Source organism: Microcebus murinus, chromosome 9 (genome assembly GCF_040939455.1).
Source record: "Microcebus murinus isolate Inina chromosome 9, M.murinus_Inina_mat1.0, whole genome shotgun sequence".
In the NCBI taxonomy this organism is placed as follows: domain Eukaryota; kingdom Metazoa; phylum Chordata; class Mammalia; order Primates; family Cheirogaleidae; genus Microcebus; species Microcebus murinus.
In genome coordinates, this window is record NC_134112.1 from 44,623,762 (window position 1) to 44,641,711 (window position 17,950).

General features: G+C 38.0%; 1 protein-coding gene across 12 annotated transcripts in view; it reads right to left on the minus strand.

The window, feature by feature from the left end:
• Window positions 1–16,699, minus strand: part of PPP1R9A (protein phosphatase 1 regulatory subunit 9A) — a 260,419-nt gene extending 243,720 nt beyond the window's left edge. For 3 of the 12 annotated variants that reach the window (XM_012757086.3, XM_012757082.3, XM_012757085.2), the window contains exons 1-3: window positions 16,371–16,696; window positions 15,454–15,660; window positions 12,561–14,153 (exon numbers count right to left, since the gene is read on the minus strand). In XM_012757086.3, the coding sequence (XP_012612540.2) occupies window positions 12,561–13,934 (1,374 nt within the window). In that variant the 5' untranslated portion in view covers window positions 13,935–14,153; window positions 15,454–15,660; window positions 16,371–16,696. Of the gene's footprint in view, window positions 1–12,560; window positions 14,154–15,453; window positions 15,661–16,370 lie in introns of all 12 variants that reach the window. The other 9 variants (XM_012757081.2, XM_012757078.3, XM_012757088.3 and 6 more) reach the window with 7 other exon arrangements.
• Between the last annotated feature and the right edge of the window lie 1,251 nt (window positions 16,700–17,950).

Here is a 17,950-nt window from a genome sequence, read left to right on the forward strand (position 1 = left end):
AGACAATAAGAGCCAAAGCCAAATAACTTCCATCTAAAACTCTTCTGATTACTACATCTGCAAATGGGGCAATTTCCTGAGAGCTCTCCAGTTCATTAAAGGTACTACTCACAAAACTCATTATTCAGAAAAGGAACCAGCAACATAAAAATTCTACAAGCATCATAATCTCCAATGGGAAAACGCAAGTCTCATCTCAAACTTCGTTGCATGCATAATTAACTAAAAAAGATATCACTGCCTCAAACCATTTATGAAGACAAATTTATATAAACATTCAAAATCATAAACAATAAAATTATTTTTTCTTAAACTCCTATTGTCTTTTCCCAGTGTAACCCTATTATAGAAAGAAATCAAAATGTTAAATGTTTTAACTGTTAATGTTGCCTTTCTTCCTTTAAATAGTCCTTACAATTATATACAATCATCTAAGTATCACTACTAGAAACTCAGTATTCAATAATATACTAATTCTAGTAGTATAGAATTTATTAGCCACATTGTAGTAAGGTTTAAGTATGCCTAATAAAAATGATCATGCACTGTAATCCTAGCACTCTGGGAGGCTGCGAGGCGTGTGGATTGCTCAAGGTCAGGAGTTCGAAACCAGCCTGAGCAAGAGCGAGACCCCAACTCTACTAAAAAAAATAGAAAGAAATTAATTGGCCAACTAAAAATATATAGAAAAAATTAGCAGGGCATGGTGGCGCATGCCTGTAGTTCCAGCTACTCAGGAGGCTGAGGCAGAAGGATTGCTTGAGCCTGGGAGTTTGAGGTTGCTATGAGCTAGGCTGACGCCATGGCACTCTAGCCAGGGCAACAGAGTGAGACTCTTGTCTCAAAAAAAAAAAAAAAAAAAAAGATCATGCAACATCAGATTATATAGTAAGGCAATTTAACTAGGACTTCACCAGAACTCATAAAATGCCAGACTTGCTTAAAACTATAAAATTAATCAGCTGATCTAATTAAACCAGAAGCAATACTTTAAACTTTTTAATTTCAGAAAACTCTGCCACCCAACAAAAATATGTTTCTCCTCATTTATATACTACAGCATTATCTATCAAAGCCTTTCAAAAGTGGAAAACTATCCAATGCATGAGAGGAAGTGACCCTTTGACTCTAACTAAAAATATTATATACTACCATGTAGTCTAATCATACATCAAATAAGTCTCTTTTCAGCTAATACAATACATTTGTTGAGAGGAACAACAGGAAACTACATATTGGGTGGTGTTTTGGAACAGGAAACATATTCAAAAGGACTCTGTGGAGGCCTAGAAACTCAAAATCCTGTTTTTAAGTGAGGGTTTATAAGTCTTTTCATATGATTATAGGTAGGCAAGATACTGAACGTGACATCTGCATACTCTCAATTTCACAGAGAAGAAGCCTGCTGAGGTTCAATAATCTAATAGATCAGAAAGACATGATCTCAACATAGAAAAACTATTAGGCTTTCTTTAAGCAAATGTTTATAATTTTTAGTATTACTCATCACAGTATGTTTCACTTCAAATCCAGTATATCCAGTTTTTAAAAGCATATTTTAAGTAATACATCAGGATATTAAATACAAAATGGCTAACTGAACTCAAGGAAAATATCTCATGTTTATACATATGTTATACTCATAATTTAAAATAAATTGGTCCTAAAAGAAGTGGTAAGTTAAAAAATTAAAAAAAAAAAATCAATTGGAAGGGCACCCCAGCCCCCAATAATACTTATAAGCTTAGCCACAAATGTGGGACCAATTTTACCAAGGGTTAAAAAATATGCACTTAACAGCCAGGCATGGTGGCTCTCTCCCATAATCCCAGCACTTTCGGAGGCCGAGGAGAGAGGATCATTTGAGGCCAGGAGTTCAAGACCAGCGTGAGCAATATAGGGAGCACTGTCTCTACAAAAAATAGAAAAATTAGTTAGTCAAGGCAGTGCAAGGTTGTAGTTACAGCTATTTGGGAGGCTGAGAAGGGAGGATCCCTTGATCCCAGGAGTTCAAAGCTGCAGCTAGCTAAGATGCACTCTAGCCCAGGCAAGAGAACAAAAGCCTACCTCAAAAAAAAAAAAAAAAAAAAAACAGAACCCTGAGACCCTGAATAGCATTTTTAAAAAGTGCTTTATTCCAATTATATCCCACTCCTACCAGCACTTTTTTATGTAGTTAAAGAAGTCTGGGGTACAATAAACACTGTACTGGTGGCAGGCACGTTGAAAGGCCTGACTTCGGCATCATACAGTGTATCCATGTAACAAAAATATTTGTACCCCCTTAATATTTTGAAATAAAAATATTAAGAAATTTAAAAAATAAGAAAGTAACATATGTTCATTGCAGAAAATGTATCAAGGCTAGAGAAATATAAACAATTTTTTAAGCATCACCTTTATTCTCTCCACTGAAAAATTACCAGAGTTAAAATTATGATGTATAGTCTTTCAATCTTTGTTCTAGGTGTAAATACACATACTTTAAAAATAAAAATGTGGTAGAAATGTATATTAAGTATTTAATCAGACTTTTTATTGTGAAGTTTTTCTTGTATTTAAAAAAATCTTAGAACGCATGAATTATATAGCTGTATCCTGTTACACCGTACACATGTATCGTAAGAAATTTAACCACTTCCCTATTATTGGATGTGAGTTGCTTTAACTTTCTACCAACACAAATAACACTTTGATGTCCTCCTTACTAAAAATCATTGACAAAAAAGGCAATAAATAACACTCAGAATTCATATTTTAAGAAACCTATAAATATATGAAAATCTTCAACATCACCAATAAGGCAATGTAATATGTAGAAATTATGAGACGTTTTCACCTAACAAACTGAAAACTATAAAGCATCTAATACTGATGATAATGCAGGGTTCGTGAGGCAACTATTCCAATGCAATGCTAATTATAAACTAATCTTACTATATAGGGTTAATTCCCTTTTAATGTTAACTTAGTGTTATCCACATGTATCAGAAGTCAATGAAGACCGGGTTTACATTATTCTTCTTGAGTTCTACTTTCCCATCTGTATCACAGATTTTCATTCTGGTCAAGCCTTTATTTTTCATAAAACTTGTTTATATGTTTGTTTGTTTTAGTGCTCAGTGCTCAACCTTAAAATTACTAACAGGAAATAAGTGCACTGGACACAGAATATTACATAATACCCTGATGCACAATTTAAATTACTATATTTTATTATGCTACCTACAGGATAAACCTACAAAAATAAACACGTTTTAGGTATTGCTGGATAAGATGACAATCAAACATCCTACTGTAAGATTTGCCTTTCCCCCTGAGGAATGAGTTCTTTAAAAAAAAAATACATATTACCAGTTGATTAATAATTAAAAGTATGAATTTATGTCTTCTTCTTCCTTTATGAAGCAATTTTCCATATCTCTTTTATCTGAAACAAATACTTAGTAAAAGAATCCATCAATACATTATAACACTGACTCAAAAGTGGATCTTAAAAACTACCCAATAAACCTGCTGTGAGAAGAAAAATTTTTGCAAGCCTGAAAATGCACCTCTGACTCTTAAAATGCTTATATTTAAGATTAGGCAAACTTTCCAGTATAAATTTACTCTCCATGAAACTCTATCCTGACATATATTTGAAAGAAGAGTCAAAGTAAAAAGAAATTTTGGGGTTGGGTGTGGTAGCTCACGCCTGTAATCCTAGCACTCTGGAAGGCCAAGGCCACTGGATCGTTTGAGCTCAAGAGTTCAAGACCAGCTTAAGCAAGAGCGAGACACTATCTCTACTAAAAATAGAAACAAATTAGCTGGACAACTAAAATATATATATAAAAAAAAATTTAGCCAGGCATGGTGGTGCATGCCTATAGTCTCAGCTACTTGGGAGGCTGAGGCAGTAGGCTTGCTTGAGCTCAGGTGTTTGAGGTTGCTGTGAGCTAGGCTGACGTCATGGCACTCTAGCCTGGGCAACAGAGGGAGACTCTGTCTCAAAAAAAAAAAAAAGAAAGAAAGAAATTTTTGGAGGAGAAATCTGAGGTAGAGAAAAAGGAAAAGTCACTGTCAAGTTTGCCTCACTATACAATAACAGACTCAATGCCCAGAGTCACTCAGTTTCTTAGGGTCACATGCCAGTCCAAATGCGTCAAGAAAGAAACACCAAATATCTACTCTGGAAGCCTCTCACTGGTCACTCCTGAAAAGAAACCTTCATGGTCATGACTTTGTTCACCTTTTTGATGCTTGCCAACCATTATGTGTTCGAGTCTAGCTCAATATATTTCAAATGCTACGGAAAATAATTTGTCAGATTAGCTTTATCCAACACAAAACTCATTATGTAACTTACGTTTCTGAGTAGTTTCATTTACAACCACTTATCATTGCCCATAAATATATGGGGAAGAGTTTTAATTCCATAAAATATTTTTAAAATATCAATGAAATAGATTAAAGAAGCAAAGAACAAAACTTTCTTCCTCCTAAAATATAAAATTTCCAGATATCTTTATATTTCATTATCTCCTTTGTAAGGATCGTTGCATCAGAAAGAGCAAGTTAGGCTGAAAATTGGGAATTATACAAAAAATTATCAATATTTCAATCATGTTGAACTGTGCTATGAAGCTATTTCCAGAGCAAAAGTGAGTGAAGCAATTAATATGTCAGTAACTATATTATAAAACATTTCTTTCTTTATTCTTAATTTCCTCAGCAGGGTGTTTTAATATATAGTTCAACCCATACTTTCAAAAGTTAAGTTGCCCTAAAAATCCACTCTGTAAAAATGTACTCCTTGGACTTAATGTTTTAATCATTTTAAAGTTTTTTTACTATAATCTATAGCATAAATAACATTCTCAGGAGCAATTTAATATAAATTCATTTTGATACTTCAACAAACGATGTCCAAAATTTTCTCTTTGAAATAATAGCACAGATATTCATGAATTTGGTACAGCACAAATATGTTTAAAAGATCATAAAATTCAAGATGTTAAAGCTGAGAAGTGACCTGAGTGATAAATTATAAGTAAAATAGCCTCAATCATAAGTAAGAAATCCAAGGCATCAAGAGGAGATTTGTCCGAGTTTACAGAATATCAAGTAACTCTTAGTGTTACCATTGTTATTACCAGTTAATAATATTTAATAGTAACACAGACAGTATGCTTCCATGGACAATATACAATAACCTAAATAAATACCTTCCTCCCATCACTCATCTTATAGATGATTAGAGTACAGATAATAGCAAGTCAGCATATGAAATCTATATTGATATATTGAATAGGAAAATTTTTTAAATAGTGAGGTTTGTCCTTGAAAAATTCCAATCAATACAAAAGAATAATGAAAACAAAAATGTAAGAGCAGTAGGATAAAAATAAGCATCATATCATTAGAAAAGGACAAAGATCTTTTCATGCTAGAAAAGACCAATGTAAAGATGAAAATCAACATTAGTGCCACTTGTGCCTTGAAAGAAACCCTATGCTGAATCAAACACTCATGCTTCAGCACTAGCAATTTTAGATTACGTTAACAGAAGTGCAGCATCCCAAGCAAGGAAGCTGTTCCAGTCACCCTCTTAGCCACATAAACCTATTATTCCTTGGTTACAAATCTCATCATCCCTTCTTGGATCCTGCCGTCTCCTCTGCTTCATGAAACTGCATGAACAGTTGTGGCCGACGACATTTGTTGCTCCCTCATCTTGCCACTTAACTTTTAGACCACGTCACCATCCAGAAGAAAACACTGTTTTGCTCTTGCTCTCTAGACTTTCCCGTAGCCTGTTATCCTCATGGTATCTAAAATTTAACATAACCCGAACCATACTCACTGTGTCTCCTATATTTCTTTTAAAAAGCATGCCCCGATTCCATTTACATGAAATGTCCAGAAGAGGCAAATCCATAGAGACAGAAAGTAGATGACTGTTTGCCAGAGGGTGGAGGAGAAAGGGGAATTGAGAATGACTGCTAGCAGGCACAGGGTTTCTTTCTGGGATGATGGAAATGTTCTAGAATTAGATAAAAGTGACAGTTGTATAACACTGTAAATACACTGAAAACCACTGAATTGTACACTTTAAAATGGTGAATTTTATGTTATTTGTATCTTATCTCAGTAAGAAATTGCAAATTAAAATTAAGTAAATAAAAAGAACATGCACACACACATGCGTGACCCCAGCACACTCCTCCTTCTGATGTTCCTTTTACCTTCCAAGGTAATAAAGTCCCCATAAGCAGAATTATTCAAGCAGAAGATGAGAGATCATCTGTCAGCAATATGTTATTGAAGGGCTTCCTGAAGTGACTGGGAAATTACACTAGATTATCTTTTAAGTATTTTTCATCTTTAAATTTCCACGCTACAAACCAAAGTGAAGAAATTAGAACTAGGAAAAAATTTTAAAGATGACCATAAAGAAAAATTATAAAGCATAACTAGAAAAGTTTTCTTTCTTTTCAGAATAATAATTACAGAATAAAGCAAAAGAACAAAATTAAAATAGTTTCAAAATGAAAGGGCATAGAAAATTAAGAAAAAACATCAATTGGATAACAGCACAAAAACTAACAAATTATTTTCAGAATTTAATATAGCAACGTTTGTTCTGCTTATACAAAATTTATCCTACATCTAATTGTATTTCTCTACAGGAATTTCTAAACCTCTTTTCTTTTTGAGTGGTGAAGAAAGTGTTAGAAAAAAATCTAATGCAGATCAGATTTAAATCAAATTACTTCTAATAGGTATAGATAAAAGAATAGAAAGTTATTTTCCTCCAAATTTGGCGTCTTTAAAGTCTATGAACCCAACTAATGTCATTTGTGAAAAAGCATGAAGGAAAGACAAAATATTATGTATGATCTGAAAAGCAAGAAACTTTAAATCTTTCTACTACAAATAAATGCCAGCAGACATTTGGAATAATTTGCTGTAGAAAGAATCCCTTTTTAAACACTAAATGATGATTGTTCAGTGGAAAAAAGAGAGTATAGTATACACTCTTGGATTTTAGAAAAGAGGCTCATTCAATAAACATTCACTATTTGATTTTACACAGTACATTAAAATACTTGACATATTTCATTTACCTGGTTATGAACCATAGGTTATAAAACATCAATATTTAAAAGGAAATCCAATTTAAATGTTATACCAACAAAGTTATCCAAGTAAAAGCAAGTTAAATAAGACAATAATGTTTATACTCTCTACAGAAGTTTATTAATTTAGGCTCCCAAAAGAATGAAAGAAATAGAATTTCTGAATCTGTCAAGAACTTCCCCCTCCCATCCTCTTATAATTAAAAATTCAGACCACACAAAGAACCTAGGATGTGACTTTTTAATGACCAAAACTCCTTGTGAATTAGGGATCATAATCTACTTTGGTATCCAGAAACACAGTATCTCATGCATTTTACAAGATAAGACCTTGTTTCATCTTCAAAAAATATTATTCCACCCAGTTGGCTATAGCAGCCCCATCTGGAAAGCATATTTATTAAATTGAGGTTCCCCAACATTTTATGGACAGTCCCTTTCAGAAGCCACAAGATTGTACTTCAATCATATTCTAAAGAGTAATCTGTTAGTCAGCAGCATCAGCACGACTTGTTAAAAATGCAAAATCTCAGGTCCCACATCAGATCAACTGTTATGTGAGTTTGCTGTATTATTTGAGAATATTAATTTCTGTGAGAGAGGTAAAGAAAACAAATGGGATGGAGAAACTCCTAATAAGTGATAATCATAGACAGTAAATAATAGCTTATGAGTTAGAGGCAGCACTCACAAGCTGTGTTAAGCACTGATAATGACAATGCAAGCTGATAAAAAGAAGGCAGAATTCAAAAGATGTGTTAAAAACTAAGTTAGTAGCCTGTAAAATATGACAACAATAGAATAAATAGAAATTATGATGGAACAAATGAGGTTGATTGCTGGGCACAGTGGTTGATGCCTGTAATCCCAGCACTTTGGAAGCCGAGGTAGGGGGAATACTTGAGGCCAGGAGTTCAAGACCAGCTGGGGAGCTTAGCAAGACCCTGTCTCAAACATAAAAAAAAAAAAAAAAAAACAAATGAAATTTATTTATAAAGAAAGGGATGAAAAGACCAAGCCATCATTATGCCATCTCTGGACTGACAACTGTGTTCCCTCCATGTCAGTTACTCACTGAGGACACCTAGCATGGTCCTATGCTCAACAGCAGGCACACTGCAAAGCTACTGTTATACCCGGATTTACTAGTGCGTCACATCTTTTCAACAGAGCAAGTGGCCATCTTTGACCAGGACATCGGATTTACTAGTGCGTCACATCTTTTCAACAGAGCAAGTGGCCATCTTTGACCAGGACATCATTAGTCTATGGAGTCTTGGCTCAAACATTACATCATCTCTGGTCCTCAAAATGCCATAATCTATGGGGAAGGCACATATGAAAGATAGAGACAGGATGCAGGTAGTATGCTCCTTCCAGCCTTGTTTGCACCTTACGTTAGGTGCGTTAACTTACTACATAGCTTTTCTCTTGCTTCTGGGTTTGTGTTTTAAATGGACTGAATAAATCCTGTGGTTCAAGCATTTTAATTTGGTCACTGAGCACTTCTATCCCACAACCTGAGACGGCGTGCCTGGCAGTGAGCTTGTAGGCTAACCACTGCATCAGGGTAATTTCCCACAGAATACCTCCTGAATTTGAATCTGCACATTAACAAAGTCCCAAGTGGTTTATATGCATATTAAAGCTTAAGATACACTGACAAAACTGTTAAACAGAAAGAGAAGCCTCCTCAAAGACAAAAAGTCAGATCTAAGAAGAACTGTCCTCACAACACTATCCTGAACAAAAGGCTTCATGTGCCCCCCCCACAATAACTGGGAGCCTGAAAAGGGGGAAAGAATACAAGGAGATACACTGTCAACAACTATCACGTAAGGTTTAAAGAAGTATTGCTGCCCTTGCTGATTCTTTGAACTCTAATCCTGTAAAGCTCCATACAGTCTGAGAAAACAAACTATAGCACAATGCACCTCAACATTAACTCTACAATCTCCTTGCTGGAAGCTAGGAAAATCTCTTTTTTTAGATATCCTATGTTTCAATAATAGCAACCCAAAGGACATAAGGCTACCAGAAACAGAGAAAGGGTTATGACTTCCCTAATAAGACTGCAGTGACCTTAGAAAGGTCATCGAAGAACAGAGTTGAGCAAAACAGCCTGAGAAGGTCCCTTAATAGGCTGTACACTTCCCACCTACCAGAGTTCCTGACATGGTCAGCTCCAGTTATTTTATGTATTTGTTATATTCCCATTTTTTCCTGACACATATTAGGGACTCAGCAAATGTTCTTAATAGAACAAATGACCAATGTCACACTCTCTATCATTGATTTATCTGAGAAAAATTTAATTTAACCCCTTAATTTTGAGAAATTCCACAGAATAAAGACATAATTCCACCTCTCAAATTAGCATGGTTCATAATATTCTCCCATTCTGTATCTCAAAGTAGTTGGAATTTTATATTTTCTATTATTAATCCCATTCTAATATTCCATGACTCTATGAAACATATCAACCTATCCACTATAAACAACTGATCCAAGAAACATAGGAGAATTATACTGCCTATGAACTATCCAACAATTTTTTAAAGTCACTAACAAGTACAAGGAATATTCTACATAGGAAAGATCAACCACTATTTCGAAGTTTTTCTAGGTCCATATTTAAGACAGTTTAGGGAAATATCTATTAAAACATCCATAAGAAGAACTGAATTAGATACTGAGGATGGCATCACATATGCAAAAGATCATAAACAAGATCTATAACAAAATACTAAAGGTGCTGGGAATATGTAACCTAGTAGAGAATAAAGTGAGAATATCAGGAAAAGAATGTAAAAGTTCTAAAAATCATTTTTGTAAGGAATATGTTCCCTATAGCTTCTGAAAGAGGAAGTATGTTTAAATTTCAAAGGAAAAACATTAGGTTGGGTATCATAACTTCCCATTCCATAAATAAAGCTTCATGAAAACAATAAAAAAACACAGGGAATGGTTGTGTGTATTCCTTTCCAAATAACCTGTCGAATCCCTGTCACACTATGCCTTTAGTACAGCCAAGTACCATTAAAGGATTCATAGGACATTAGACATTTTGGCACAATTGTTTACACTGTGTTTATGAGTTTTAAATACAATATGTTTAAGAATTGACTCTACAAGCTCAGAGGAAAGGGGTAATCTTATAGATTTTTGTGTTTTCTACAGCTAACAGCATGAGAGAACACACATGATAAGCCTTCAATAAATACTTATTGAATTTAATTAGGTATTACCACCCTCTGAGGCATAAAATCTTAATTGAAGAATAACCTAAACACCACCACCACCCCCACCAGCAGAAAGCAGCTCTCAAATTTTCCAAGTGAATCCACTTGCATGCTAAACAATGGAAGCATCGAGAAAGAGTAATTGTTCTTATTCATTACAAAGGGCTAAAAATGAATCTTCTGTTTCCAAACTTAATCCACTCCAACTAGACCTGTTAACTGCCCAATAAAAAGCAATACATTATCTTCGTTTCACAAATCTTATGCTTGATCTAAATTCTTGATGAAATGTGTTAAACTTAATGTAGGTAATTTATTTTCATTCTTTGCTATAGGAAATTCAATCTATTATATGACAATTAAGAGCCAAAATGTTTATTGTTATAAACAACAGTAGCAAAAATCACTTGAATTTCAAAACATCACACCCAAAAAGCCGGTTTGTTCACATATAAACAGACATAATTCAATGATATGTCCTTTAAAATCTATTAACCCTACTACTTCGCAGTTATGTTTTACGCAGCACAGGACCCAAATACAAGACTGGTATCCAATTTGGTTTAGTGGGCAGTATTCAACTTGATAAATTTTCAGAAGCTGTTAACCTCCTATTAAAAAGTCAGTCTCTGGGTTTAACAAACTCCTTTAAGAGTCCATTTCAGTTATTCCTGCCTTGCTCAATGTGAAATGATGCTATCTTATTGCTTTCTTCCTAAAGGGCAGAAAGATGATATTCAAAGGGGACATGAATAGTGAAATTTAGGAGCTCACTGAATATGCCTCAGGGAAAGGCACCTTTTAAGACAGTGGCTAGAGCTAGGGTTTGGGAGTAGGGAAGGAAGACAGGGGAAGGAGAAAGAGAATAACAGAGCAAGGTAGTAAAACACTGCAAAGAAACTTAGCTCACTTTCCAACTAGATTCATATCTCTAATTGATTTTAAGCACAATTTAACTAGCCAAGCCCCATTCTGATCCAGAACTTCTGCCTCGCACTAATATAATGAAGTTTTGCCAGCTAACACCTGTAAATACTTTCACAGATTATAGCTTAATTGCAAAATAGTATTTCATAACTAAAGCATGTCAGATTTCTCTTTAAATTTTCTAAGTAAATTATGTATCTTGTAGCCTTACTTGGAAGTTCATAAGCTGGAAATAACAACAGACAGTGAATTTAGATTTTGAGGGGAAAATTTACAAAAATATGGTATCAAATTCCAAATCTATCTTACATACACACTATTTAAGTTAGAAGCCCTAAAGGTGATTTCAAACTACACATTCTGCCACCGTAACCTCCAGATTCCCCAAGGACAGCATGACAGAATCTTAGGACTGAGCTGGTGGGCTTTAAAAAAGCACTCCAGGAGATTCTGATACTCAACCAACCACCTCCTGCCCCTATTGCCATTACCAGCTAATAAGCTAATAATGTTCCACCACTCACTGCAGATGTACTTTGTGCTATTCTTCTATACCAAATGTTAACTAAGTGAAATCATTAGAATAGAGCATCTGAATTCAACCGGCATTTATCCAATTTTTAAGAGGTAAAAATACATTCATGAATGGCAAATCAATTTTACCTCCTTTCGCAAAATTTCATTTTAAAGCTACATAATTTTGAACTCAAACCTGTTTATAGTCAAAGCTTTTCAAATTATTTCAGTCAGCTTATATTTCCAAAAATCAAGTTTTTACCACCACGTAGCAGTACCTGAGAAAAAGTCCCAACATTCCTCACAATCCACTTACAGAATAACTCAGATTTTTTAAGCACGTAAGAGTATTATTTCAAGGTTACCATAATTCTCTCATTGTACATTATACTTCATATCTTACAATGTAGATGCAAAAAATACTATTATTCATAGGGAATTTTAGGGAAAACTAGTTAACTACATTTCAAACTGACACTCCTGATTTTTCACATTATTCATTCTCCAATACATTAGAATGTATCTCACAATCCCCAAACTTGTTCGACTTTAATATTACTGGTTTATGCCATTATAAAGCATTTGATATCTCTCAAACTCCAAACTTTTAAAAATCACCTGACAACAGGTGTGCATCAACAATCTTGAATTCCTTACATAAACTTCCAGTAGTTGTCAAATCTATTCTGCATACAGTTAGGCACCCATACTAAACACACACTCAGAAAACAAACTAAGAAAACATACTTACCTTAATAGGAGCTCTACTAAACTGAATTTTTCTATTTACTGGGATGTCTTCTTCTTCTGACAACCCACTCATTTCCGAGCATTCCACAACAGGCTGATAGCAAGAATTCTCATCACTATCTTCCTCCTCTTCCTGCTGGGTGCCTGTCCCTCCCCAGTCAGACTTAAACCTGGCTTTCACCCTATACACATTATAGTCTCTCTCCATGTACATACGGGGGCCCTCGAAATTATTTGAATCTTCAGGTGTTTCTTTTCCACCACTGGATGCAGAAGTACCAGGAGAGGGGAAATCATCACCTGCAAATTTTTTCTTCTGTTGCTTTGCTGCCGAATTAGCTTCAGCACCTTCTAAAGGTTTGTGTCGTGATGAGTGTTTTCTTGATCTTGGCATTGTCTTATTTTCAGCACAAGGTTCTTCGGTAATGTCACTTCTGCCAGGAGTCTCCTGGTTAGATGTGGAGCCTTCGGCTTCCTTGCTCTGCTGGTTCTCTTCACTAGGTATCTGAGCTAGAGAGCTACTTTCAGAAGCCACTTCCGGTACTGGGGTGGTGTGACTCTTCTGAGCATCCTCTGTATCAACACCTTGTTTGTTTGAAGGAGCCCAAGAATCAGAATCCTTAAGGTGGCCAAAGGTATCAAGATTTGTAACAGTAACAGATGGTAAATTCAAGGGATAATGCCCAGTCACTGAGTATTCACTGTTCTCAGCTTTCTCAGAAATGATGGCACTGGGGGAATCAGTGTTCTCAAATACTGCACTCAGTTGACTCACAGTTGGGGAGACAGCCTCAGTCCGGGAGCTGAGGCTGTCCAAGGAATCAGTGCTGCCTCTATTGGACTTGGAACCAACCCACTCATCCTGAGGATCACTCCCCCCACCTTTTTCCTTTTTTGGGGAATAACGGTTTTGTCCTGACTCATGCACACTTCTCTCAAACATCTTCCGAGTCTCAGTGAACTTAGAATATGAAGGGCCATCGTACATTGTGTCAAATCTACTAATTCGTTCAGAAACAGAGGACTCCAACTTAACAACAGAGCCATCTGTTTTCTCTAGAAATTCTTTGGGCTTCATTCTCCTCTGAGGAGAGGAATGTCCACCTTTCCCCCTTGTTTTGGCAATGGCCGCAGTATTCTCACTAGGTTCCATACCCATCTGCATAAATAGATTTTTAATTCGGTTGACATTAGAGCCATATTTCCTCCCCCTGCTCTGCTGGGAGCTTTCACCTTCTTTTGTTTTTTGTTCCCCATCTGACTTGGGCTTGTCAAAGGTACTTTTCAGTGCCTGGAACTCAGTTCTATATGCATTCCTGTGAGGAGAGGCACTTCTGAGAGTGGTTCGTTCACCTGAAGACTCGGCTTTCAACATTTTTACTCCAGAAGTGAAAAGCCAATGTTCATAATGATCAGAGAAAAAAAAATCAAAAAACAAAAATACCTCTCTTCTCTAGTCACCAGTATTTGGTCAAGAACAGTACCTCTCAAATGGTATACTCTGTCAGTGATTGTCCCAACAGGTGTATTAGGAAATTATTCAGAGTCAAGAGTTACACAAAATGCCTTTTTCAAAGCAAGACTAGAGGTTCATCTGTAATAGAAAAGAATGAATTTCTGAATTCATTTACTTATTTGAATTTGTTTAGTTAATTAATATATACTTTATTTTCCAAGTGGCTTAGCCACATATCAACAATAAATTACTTATTGAAATGGGAAGTTAAAAGTCAAGTAGTTAAAAGTTATTCTGATTGGCCTTAGGTAACAGAAAAGTTTCAAACACAATTTGAGAATCCCTACCAAAATCACACACACACACACACACACTGATTCACAAATACAAGTTACACATAAGTGCATATGAAAGCAATACTCTAGCCCAAATTTTTGTTGCTTTTGTAAGTGCCCTTAAAAGAAACCAGCAGTTCATTGATCTTTAAGAAATCATCAAACTGTCGAGAAAATCAACTTAATTTGGGATTCTACACAATCAGGTAAAATTTATTCTAAGTACAATCAAAAGTTTGGAATCTATGTTTACAGACTCCAAAACATGTCTACAGAAGTTTATTTCTCTTTTTCTAGCACAATATTCTCCTCTACAGCACCTCCAAAGCAACACTAGTGCAACTTTAGACCAAAACAAAGAGAAAAAAGTTCTTGAATGGCTGTAAGTTTCACTCTAAGTTCAGTTATCTCAAATATTTGGAAGTTTCCTGACAGTGGACATTATTAATGATGGAGTGGGATGTAGACTATCACGGGAATAAATGCATAAGAAATGTGAGGATCAGGAAGCACACATACGGTGACACCTTTTTTCACAGCCCTGATTTGTTTATTCTTTATTGACTCTAACTTACTACAAGTTCTAAACCTAACGCAATGCATGTTTGCTTGTCTCCTTTACTCCACAGCTGGATTTTGTATCAATATGCCAGTAATCAAATACTTTAAGATATGCTAAGGAGCAGACAATGCAGTATTAAAGATTTTTCATTTTGTTTCTGTTTTGTTTTGATATTAGACAGAGCCACATCACCCTCACGCACAACCAACTGAGGAAGCACACACTTTAACTTAAACCGTCTCCAAACTGGGCTCCTGGCCCAGCACGCATGCATGGCCCATGCAGACAAACAAGAAAGGCTTCAGAGTGTGGTGCCTGTTTTTTTTTTCTTTTCTTTTCTTTTCTTTTTTTGTAAAGCACAGACAATCTCCTTTTCCCCTGACATTGTTTTAAAGCCATAAACACCCTCCCCTCTCCCCTGCACACACACCCCATTCCCTCCCCCGCCCATTGGAGCCCGAGAGGGCGGGGGCGGGGGCGATGGGGCCGCCAGGGGATTCAAATCCTGCCCTGACAAAAGACAAACATAAATAACACCAACTTGAGAGGCAGCCGATTCCCCAGCCTGGTTCGGGACGCAATCCCTCGGCCCCGGGGCAGGGCCGGGAGAGCAGGTGACGCCAAACGCTACGGTAGGAGGTCGCAGTCTAGCTTTGTGCCAAGAAGCACCTGAAGTCCTAACACATTGGCTGCGGCTCCCGGCGGCTGCCAGGCGGATCCTAGTGTGGCACTGGGAGAGACGAGCTCCCTGGCCACATTTAAAAAAAAAAAAAAAAGAGAGAGGAAAAAAAATTACAGGGTAGTGATAATAAATCCCTTTGTTTTTCCTCCCAGTGTGCCAGGAAACAATAGATTCCACTGATAATGCCTGCGATCTTCAACCTATCGCTCCTCCACCACAGCCCACCCCCACCCCCAGCCTGCAACTCAGCCTTTGTACAAGCCGATTTTTCTCCTCATCTCCACCCTCCCAACTCCTCGCGCCGCGCACAGCCTCCCCCTTACCCGAGCGCGAGCGCCGCGGGCGGGAGGGTCGGGCCGCCGCGGCTCCCACCCCCTCCTCACAGGAGCCCCCCGCCCGCCCCACGGTGGCCGCGGCGGCTCGGGTAGGCGCCGGCCCGCTGGCGGCCCCCCCGCCCGCTCCTCACGGCGCAGCGCGGAAGGCGGCCGCCACGGCCGCTTCCACTCGCGCTCCGGCCCCCACGAGCGCCCAGTCCGCGCCGGGCTGCCCCGGGAGGCGCGCTGCGCTCCCCAACGCCATTGCGGGCGGGCGGGCGGCGGCCCGGGCACGGACGGGCGCTCACACTCGGGCCGGCCTGGGGCGAGGGGTGCCGGCCGGGGACGAGGGTGGCCCACGTGCGGTCCCCGCGCCGGGCCCTTTGGCCGGCCGGGGAGGCCGGGGTGTCATGGAGGAGAGGCCGCGGGGGTGAGGAAGGCCAGGGGTAACAGGTGCCTCACCTCGGCTGATGGGATTAACTCTAGGGCCGCAGAGAGAGGGAGCCCGGCAGCAAAATCCCAGGAGAGGGAGAGAGAGGGAGCCTCTGGCGGCCAAGGAAGGGCGAAAAGCACCGGCCCGAGGCGAGGCCGCCCCACCCCCCGGCCGTGGGCGAGGGGCCTCTCCGGCCTGGGGCAAGGCGACCTTCCAGTTCAGGTGGGTGCTGGTTCGGGAAATGGGTTCACGGGCTGCCCGCTGCCGGGGCCCCAAGTAGTTTGCAGTTAACTCCGTGACCCCAGGGCATACGAAACCCGGGACACTCTTGTGGCCGGAAAAGCTAAGACTTAGGCCCAAGTCTGGTGTAGCCTAAGCACAGTGGGCCTGGTCTGCTACTCACCTTGACCTTAAGGTCCCATTGCCAAAAGGAAAGGGAGGAGGAAGCCTTCTGACTTTACTGACTGGGAAGGGTTTTTCAGCCCCCTGCCCTTTTATAAATGCTCAGTACTCGCTCTCCCACCCCAAAATGCCGGAAGTGTTACAGCCTTATTGCAAAATATAAAACTTGTCCTGAGTGTCAATACGGACCTTTAAGACAATCCTCCCCAAAAGTCAATGGGACAGAAACTCTTAAAGAATAATTTTTTTAAAAGGTAACAACATAACTCTCGTAGAAATATAAAATGAACATGGGTCAAAAATTTTACTTGACTAATTAGGGCGGGAATCAGCAAAATATTGCAACCCATTCAAATGAGGTGAAGAACAGACACATAGGCAATCAGGAAAGAGACAAAACTGCTTAATATTCTTGAAGGCACTGAAATATAATGTTTAGAATTATCCGTTCTACAGGGCGGTAACCAATTGTTTTCCTAAGGAACAAAATAAATTTGCATTTCTATAGATAAGAATCACTTACATTACCATAAATTCCTACAGCTTACTAAGTAGTAAAATAGTCTAGTGAAAGTCAGTGAAAGTTGCAGACTACCTCAGAATCACAACACTGTGGAGTCCTGGAAATGACATCCAGCATTCCACTGAAAGGACAAGCAGTAGGTAATCTTTTGCTCATTTCAAAGTCTTTCACAAGTTTTCCCAACAGAACTATTATCCCAATTTCACAGATAGGAAAACCCAGGTTTAGGTGTTGTAACTTACCCACAACTTTATTAGCTAGTAAATGATTATGGCTGAATACAAAACCAGGCACATCTGTACACAGAATCTATACACCCTGGGAGCAAAATCTTTCAATTTTAAAAGGATTTTGTAGCTACTCAATTCTATATAGTTTTTTTATTTTAAACAGTAAGGTGTTTTTTGTTTTTTTTTTTGTCTTCAAACGTCACCAAATTCTGGGTCCTTTCCCAAGAAATTGGCATTCTCTGTCTGCAAAGTGGATGTCACTTCTGTAAGCATAAACAGATGCAGCAGGCAATGTGAGGGGGCTGGGGTTCCAGTCTCCACTTTTGGAAGAACATTTGTGCTGTCTGGGATAATCTAGTGGAAAAGTCCTGTCATTTATTTCCAGTATGGAAACCAGGTTTTTTAGGAGAATAACCTAAATAAATGTAGAATCTAATCACTGAATTCTGTCTGT